Genomic DNA, 7,932 nt, shown 5'->3' with positions numbered 1-7,932 from the left:
GCCCACAAAAGGTCTAGGACTACTCTCGGACAGAAACTACTAGAAAATATATTGCTGATGACACTGCACTTAAGGGCTCTCTCCAGGCCCTTTCAAGAGATCCACAGAGTTTTCCGGTGGGGGTGGTGGTTTTTTTTTTTTTGGAGGGGGGGGGGTGCAGGGTGCAATCTTGAGTCTTTTAAGAAAAGCAGGGCTTCCCTCGAAGCTCAGTCAGTAAAGACTCATCCTGCAACGTACGAGATCCGGCTTCGATCCCAGAGTCAGGAAAATCCCAAGGAGGAGGACATGGCGACCCACTGAAGTACTCTCGCCTGGAGAATCCCCATGGTCAGAGGAGCCCGGCGGGCTGCAGTCCTCGGGGTCGCAAGAGTCAGACACGACTGAGCGAGTAAACCACCACCGCAGGAAGACTGCAGGCGGGAATGAGGAGGAAGGTTGAGAGGCGAGAATGTCTTGGAGGAGAAAAGTCCCCCGCTGAGGGACTGGAGGAGAAAGGAGTGAGTCAGGAGGGCGCGGCTACTGCCCGGAGTCAGTGAGGGGGCGGAGAATGGACTGATGCCGGGCTAGCCCTCGTATAAATAGCTCCCGGCAAGGTCGGATCCAACCAGTTCCAGGTGGTGATGGACAGGAAGGCTGGCCCCGGAGCGCGTCTTGGTTTCGCGGCTCAGGTGCTACTCGTGGCTCTCCGGTTCTGCACGGCGCGAGGCGGTGAGTTCGGGGATTAACCTTTGGGGAGAGGACACGGGGCCATAAGACCCGAGAGGGATCGGGTGTCCGAGGCGGTTCGGAGAACGCCGCGGCGAGGCCGCCTCCCTGCTTTAAAGCTCCGCGCGCTCCTTTCCCGCTGGGCTCCTGCTTCCCGCCCCCACTCGCGGCAGGTTGCCGTCCCCCTGCAGGGAAAAGACAAGATCTGGGTGAAAAAGAAATCAATCCCAGCAGGAAGGGAGGGAAGGCAAGGAGACGAAAGAGCCAGGTCGGCGTCACGAAATGCTGCTGCAGCCCCCCGGGCTCCCGGAATTAGGAGTCACTGAAGTGGGTGCAGGAAAGGTGGCGGCCGCTTCCGAGGGACCGAACCCACGCGGTTCAGGGGAAGGCTGGGTGGAGTCTGACCAGTTGCGTTGGCCGCAGGAGAGGTGGCGGGAGATGGGCAAGGGTCTAGGTGGAGTCCGCCACTTGGGCGGGAAGTGGGGGGCCAGCGCAGGAGGGAGGGGCGGGGAGATGGGTGGAGTCTGTCCTAGGAAGCCTCCTTAGAGTCCTGCTTGGTTACAACACTATTTTTTCCATATCCCTCCCCGTCCAAAGAACCTCAGGGCCTCCAACAACTTCCCATCTGTGAAGGGATCCTAAACCTGTCCTCTGTCAACTGGCACCCTATCCTCTTGCCTGAGAATTCACCCCAGCAGAAGCCTCCCAGCCTGGCCCCCAGGACGTAAAGCAGGAGAGATGGGAGAAGAGTTTCCCAAAGTGTGTGACACAGGGCACGAGGGTGAGGACGGGCACCCCCACTTCTACCCTTTGGTCCCACATTCATATTCCCTGAGACTATGGAGACAGTGGCCTCTTATAGCTATATTTAAGACAGGAGTTGGAGAACCTTTTCTTCAAAAGACAGAGAGTAAATCTGTTGGTCTCCACAGGCCATGTGGTGTCTGTGTGTGTTATGCATCTCCACATTTGTGCTACAAGAGCAGGAAAAGACGACCTGAAAAAAGCAAAAGAACAATGTGACTGCCCTGGGTCACAAAACAGTAACAGATGACTCCTCCCATAGGGACTAGTGCAAGGGATGCCTTAGCTGCCTGTTAGTGAACCAAAAACTTGCTCTGTCCTACCTTGTAGGTTCTGGGTGGTGTGAATGTGAAAGGAGTGTGGGTCCAGCAGATATGGGCTACTGTCCCCTGACCCCTCTGCTCTAGAATGGCTTCCTTGGTCCATGGAGATATAGGGGATATTGCACGAAGCCTCAGGCATGAGCAGGGAATAGTGTGTGCATGCTAAGTCGCTTCAGTCATGTCCAACTCTTTGTGATCCTATGGACTATAGCCCACGAGGGTCCTCTGTCCAAGCGTTTCTCCAGGCAAGAACACTGGAGTGGCTTGCCATGCTCTCTTCCATGGGATCTTCTCTCACTCAGGGATAGATCCCACATCTACTCCAGCTCCTACATTGCAAGCGGATTCCATACCGCTGAACCACAGGGCAGGCCCCAGGGAATAGTGGTCCTACAATTCTGATGTCAGGCCTAAGCCACCTGCTGCTCTCTTCCTATTTGTTGCCTCTGGCCCTTCTTATGCCAAACCACCATATCGCTTTAATCCTATGGTGGCTGGTCTATCTGAACTAATGACTAGGGGTTGATGAGCCCAGATCATGATAGACAACGTTGACATTTCATGACCAGAGGCTTCACCTCCACCAGCCCCCAGGACCATACCAGGAGCCACATTGAAATGCTGTAGTATTCCCCACTGCAAATCACATGGCCTTGCTTCAGGACATAAAGGGTCTGTGTTGTGAACCTCCAAGTAAAATGCCATATTCGGCACATAGCACCTCTGATGTCACAGGTTCTGCTGGGTCATCTGCCCAAGAAGCAAATTATCATTCACCAATCGTCTGTGACTGTTTTTGTGCTAGGACAGCAGTTGTAACAGAAAACTATGGTCTGCAGAGCCTGAAATATATCATATGTACAATTATAGAAATCTATGGCCACACTGGGAATTAAATGGAGATAGGATAGGGACGACACTCTTCAGCCCTGGAGGGTTGTAGATTGGTACTCCTCTCTGTCATTTTCTCCAGAATATGATATTGTTTACATGTACTATTGGGGGATGAAGGTCAGTGTCAGAAGTGTGAACTTGGAAATCGCTTCTATGGTAGCCCTCACCCCATGGTAATTTACTAACTGTGAAGATTTTTCATTCATATTGCAAATGCAGTGAATGTGAAATGAACACTATGAGGACCAGTGAATGGGTGACACTCCTGTGGGCAGCACGTGGGACAGATGTGTACTCCTTACCACAGATCTCAGGCACCACAGTAATAACAGGCGGGCCATGATGATGTTTCAGACTGCTGGACATGATAACAGTCCCACTCTAGGTCCTTTTGAATGTGGGGGTGGCTTCTCTACCAAGTGTACACTTACCCCAGTCAATGACCGTGTGGCTTCCAAAGGCCAGAAGGACTTCTGCACTTGCTGTGGTGAGAGGAGGGCCCTCCTTGCTGATGCCTGGCATCTCTGTCTCTACTGATGGATTCTGAATATAAGACCTGACTCAGTGCTGGATACTGCACAAAGGACCCAGACATTTTGTTGGGATGTCTGCACTCAGCCTCCTGAACATCCAGCCTTGTGTTTGTCTCTATTTTTTTATATAATTTTTCCTTTCAATCATGTAGTTTTTAACAGGGCTCACTGCTCTTCTCTTTGCCTTTAGGATCACCCTGTGCTGTGAGCCAGCGACGTACTCTCTGCAGTAAGTCTTGGCTACAGTGGGGCTCTCTGGTCACTTTGGCCGCTGCATCTGCTTTGTTGCTGACGTAGAGCACTCCACCTGGCATCAGCTCTTTCCCCTTCTCCTTCCTCACTCCTGCTGGAAGCATACAGGAACACCAATCCCACCACTGTCCCTGACCTTCAGCAAAAGTCACCCTTGAGCTGTTGGAGATGCTTCTCATCCATTCTTTCCTCTCGGGCTCCATAGAGCCTGGTGGACTGCACACTTTCCTGCCCTTTCATACCGTGCCCGCCCTGGCACATTCACTTCTCTGAGCCTTTAATCCCCTTCTCTACCACCTGCCTCGGAAGTTCTGGATTTTCTCTTTCATGCCATGTGGGCCAGGCCTTCTCCAGGATTCCAAGACCCATCAAAGTGGTAGATCAGCAGCATCTCCCTGGCCTTGCTAAATCCTGTGAATTCTCCTTTCTGCAGCTTTGGGTTCTGTGTTGGCCTTATGAGCAGAGTAGAGATAATGTTATGTGGTTTCTCCACTTGCTCAGCCTGTAGGTGGTGTTAGGGGGCAGGGGGGCCTTCCTGCTCTACCAACCCAGCTCTGCAGCTTTACTCTGCTCTCACATAAGTTGGGGGAAGAGGTAATGGGTCTTCTCCAAAACCTGCCCTCACCTGCATTTTCCTTCATAGACGCTCACTCTCTTTGCTACAACTTCACCGTCTATCCTCACCCCAGTCCTGGAGAGCCGTGGTGTGTAGTTCAAGGCCAGGTCGATCGGAATGTTTTTCTCTCCTATCACTGTGGTGGCACCAAGATCCAATCCACAAGTCCTTTGGGAGAGGAGGTGAAAACTATGAACACTTGGGAAACACAGACAGAAACACTGAGAGACATTGGGAACTTCCTCAAGGGGCAATTGCCTGACATTATACCGGAAAAACACACGGCCAGAGGTGAGTTCAATTCGGTTCAGTTGAGTCACTCAGTCGTGTCCCACTCTTTGCAACCCCATGGACTGAAGCATGCCAGCTTCCCTGTCCTTCACCAACTCCCAGAGGTTGCTCAAATTCATGTCCATCAAGTCAAACTCATGTCCATCGAGTCCAGGGGTGAGTTAGGAAGTCCAAATACTGAAGAGGCTGCATCCATTGTTTATGGGTAAAAAATTCAATTGGGTATTGGTCCTTCCCTAGTAGTCCAGTGGAAGGAGCAGACCTTGGAGGAGAGAACAGGGCCAATTACCTGGGCCCAGGGGAGGTGGACCACAGTGAGGCAAAGAATTTGTCAAGTCCAGAGCCTGAGCTCTTTCTTTTCCTCGATGGGGTCAGACCCTCTGACCCTGCAGGGCAGGATGACATGCCGTTGTGAAGAAGATGGACACATCAGTGGATCCTGGCAGTTCGGCTTCAATGGAGAAATGTGCCTCCGCTTTGATTCAGAGAATGGGCACTGGACAATAGATCATTCTAGAGGGAGACAGATTAAAGAGAAGTGGGAGAATGACAGAGCTGTGACCGACTTCTTCAAGAAGGTCTCCATGGGAGACTGTCGGGCCTGGCTTCAGGATTTTATGGTGTGCTGGGAGAAAATGTTGAAGACCTCAGGTAAGTGAGACGAGTATAAGGAAGTGGTAGTCCACTCAAGGTGATATGGACCCAATGTCTGTGTGTGCATGTGTGTGTCTGTGTGTCTGTGTGTGTGTGTTTTGGCAAAGTGACCTATCTTAAGTGAGCTGTTCCTGAAACGGATGGCCCTGGAGAGTGTCATACTGAGTGATTTAAGTCAGAAAGAGAAGGAGAAATATCATAAGACATGCCTTATATGTGGAATCTAAAAAGAAATAGTGCAAGAAAACTTACAAAACAGAAAGAGACTCACAGACTTAGAAAACAAGCTTATGGTTACCCGGGGGAAGGGATAGATAGGGACTTTGGGAAGGTCATGTACACACCGCTATTTGTAAATGGATAACCAACAAGCTCCCACTGTATAGCACATGAAACTCTACTCAGTGTTATGTGCCAGCCTGGATGGGAGAGGGGTTTAGGGGAGAAGGGGTACATGTGTATCTATGGCTGAATCCCTTCACTGTTCACCTGAAACTGTCATAGCACTGTTAATGGCTATACCCCAATTAATAATGGTTTGGTCATGAATAAAAATAAAATAAAATAATGTAAAAAAAAAATTTAAAAAGTGAGTTGATCCTGGGAGAACAATGATCCGGGATGCTCTGTCATCCTCCTTCCTCTTCCACCTCCTGACATCTCTCCTCACAGCACAGGCATTTGGACTACTGAATGTAGATTTTTGCTGATCCAAATCCTGTAGACGTCTTTTTGATATCTGGGATTTATTTCTCACTGTACCCTCTTTCCAAAATCTTCTTTTAAATGTCACCAATTCCACTTCAGGAAAACTGTCAATACCACCTCTGCTGTCAGCTCCCGAGGACTTCATCCTCATATCTCTGATGTCACAGCAGGAATGAGTGGCTGTGTTGGAAACCTTGCTCCCCCATTAGCTGTCAGAGCCCCGTGAGGACTGGGCTCCTCCCTTCCCCCCATCTCGCCTGAGGATCTAACACAGGGGCCTCCATGTGATGGGTGCAAGCTGTCTGCACAGTAGGGGTTCTGAGTCAGGGGGGTGAGGAGGCATCTGCCGAGTTTGGGGTCTGGACAAGGGCTTCACTCTTACTCTCCTTGCAGCATCACCGACCACAGGCCCCCCTACAGTGCAGTCCACGGCCACAGCCATCAAGTCCAAACCCTGGATCCTCCCCGTGGTCCTCACCAGTTTCATCATAACTGTTTTCCTAGGCTGAGTCCTTTCCAGGAGCAGGTACTGAGGGAGAAAAGGCAGGGGCACAGGGCCTGGTGTGGGATGGGTAAGGTGAATCCCAGCCAACCCCTGCCCTCACTGAACCGCCTCATCGTGGAAATGAGCAGGTGAATAAGACCCCATATCACCTGAGAGCAGAACTTGGACAAGCTCTGGCCTCAGTTCTGAAAGGTCCTCACTGTTAAATGACAGTGGGAAGTGGGGGTGGCTGGGGACCTGTTGAAGTTAAGAGGGTTTAGCCAAGTCCCCTGAGTGAGCACAGACTGCTGGCTGGCAGGACCCTGGTAGGTGGTGTGAGAACAGCAGGCACTCAGGGCGAGGGCAGGACTCACGGGGGCTGAGAGCAGCATGGGGGCTCCACATGATGTGTCAGCGGGGAGGGGACCCACCCAGGGGCCAAGATGAGAGGGGCCGGGCTCTCATCCCAGGAGGAAAGGGTGGGAAGGCCTTTGCAGACCCAACTCCAAAGGCCCGTTCTCACAGGAAGTGGCCTGGGTCAAGCAGGCAAGACAGGAGCCCCACAGCAGAGACTGTGGGAAGGGCTGAGGCCAGGCCTGTGCTCCTGAAGCAGCAGCAGTTCTGACTCAGTGTGGCCTGCACGTCACCAGCCTCCTGGGGACCCAGAGCCTCCATCACTGAGCAGCCCTGCCTTGAGCAGAGGTGTCTGGGGATGGGGGGGCCTAAGCTGGGGTGGAGGTGCCCAGCTGGGGGGACCAGGAAGAGATGGGGGCAGGGACCCTGGTCCTGAGAGCTGTGTGTGCTTCTCAGAGGCTTGAGGGGCGCAAAGGAAGGAGGTTTGCCTGCAGCCCCCCAGGGCTGTCAGGAAGCAAGGCCCCTCCTCCGGGGACCTGCTCCCTGGTCCTTTAGGACCCCCTCAGGGAGGATCCAGACCTGAGTAAAGGGAGCAGATTGATTCCTCACTGGCTGCAGTCCTGAGCCTGAGCAGGGGATGTCAAGGCCTGGGGTGACTCTGTGACACAGGAAGGAAGGAGGAGGTGACAAGAAGCTGCTGGGCCTGGGGTGGGGGTGGGGGTGGAGGACATAGAAGCCCCTCAGTGAGGGCGGGTCTGGAAGGGGGGCTGGGGAGGGGCAGCCCAAGGATAGTGACAGAATTTCCTCAATCTCCTGGGCCAACACCTCTTTCTTTTCTGCAGGTGATGCTGCTCCCAGGAAGCCCCAACAGGTGCTCTGTTGGCCTCAGGACTCAGTCTTTGCTTGGCCGCCTTTGATCTCCTGCTGTTTGCATAGTTTGCATATTTTTTAATACAAATCTTTTAATGAGAGATGATGAATTTTTTTTGTTCCATATTATGTTTTGAGAGTGAGTATGATGAAAAAAGTGCTTCCCTGGTGGCTGAGACGGTAAAGAATTCACGTACAATTCAAGAGACCTGGGTTTGATCCCTGGGTTGGGAAGATCCCCTGGAGGAGGGCATGGCAACACACACCAGTATTCTTGCCTGGAGAATCCCATGGACAGGGGAGCCTGGCAGGCTGTAGTCCATGGTATCACAAAGAGTTGGACATGACTGAGAGACTAAGCACACACAGCACATGATGAAAAAACTGTGATTTATCTTTATAGAATTGGTCCAGTTCTGTCTCAGTGGGCACTCTGCCTCATTC

General features: G+C 52.1%; 1 protein-coding gene across 2 annotated transcripts; it reads left to right on the top strand.

The window, feature by feature from the left end:
- Positions 1-240: 240 nt before the first annotated feature.
- Positions 241-7,589, top strand: LOC113898541 (UL16-binding protein 3-like). 2 transcript variants are annotated; one of them, XM_027551814.1, is made up of 6 exons: positions 242-708; positions 3,450-3,488; positions 4,155-4,418; positions 4,794-5,069; positions 6,174-6,306; positions 7,461-7,589. In XM_027551814.1, exons 1-5 carry the CDS (start codon positions 621-623, stop codon positions 6,287-6,289), a joined length of 783 nt encoding a protein of 260 aa, XP_027407615.1. In that variant the 5' UTR covers positions 242-620; the 3' UTR covers positions 6,290-6,306; positions 7,461-7,589. The 2 variants fall into 2 exon arrangements, with proteins under 2 accessions (XP_027407616.1, XP_027407615.1); XM_027551815.1 differs by lacking the exon at positions 3,450-3,488 and having other exon boundaries at positions 241-708.
- Positions 7,590-7,932: the final 343 nt, after the last annotated feature.

Source organism: Bos indicus x Bos taurus, chromosome 9 (genome assembly GCF_003369695.1).
Source record: "Bos indicus x Bos taurus breed Angus x Brahman F1 hybrid chromosome 9, Bos_hybrid_MaternalHap_v2.0, whole genome shotgun sequence".
Lineage (NCBI taxonomy): Eukaryota > Metazoa > Chordata > Mammalia > Artiodactyla > Bovidae > Bos > Bos indicus x Bos taurus.
This window is presented reverse-complemented; position numbering and strand designations above follow the sequence as displayed.

What these genes read in the sequence shown, in the direction of transcription:
- LOC113898541 (XM_027551814.1), top strand. Translation starts at nt 621, where the DNA reads ATGGACAGGAAGGCTGGCCCCGGAGCGCGTCTTGGTTTCGCGGCTCAG. An exon ending in CCAGCGACGTACTCTCTGCA is followed by an intron (nt 3,489 to 4,154) that starts GTAAGTCTTGGC and finishes TTTCCTTCATAG; the next exon opens with ACGCTCACTCTCTTTGCTAC. An exon ending in GAAAATGTTGAAGACCTCAG is followed by an intron (nt 5,070 to 6,173) that starts GTAAGTGAGACG and finishes CTCTCCTTGCAG; the next exon opens with CATCACCGACCACAGGCCCC.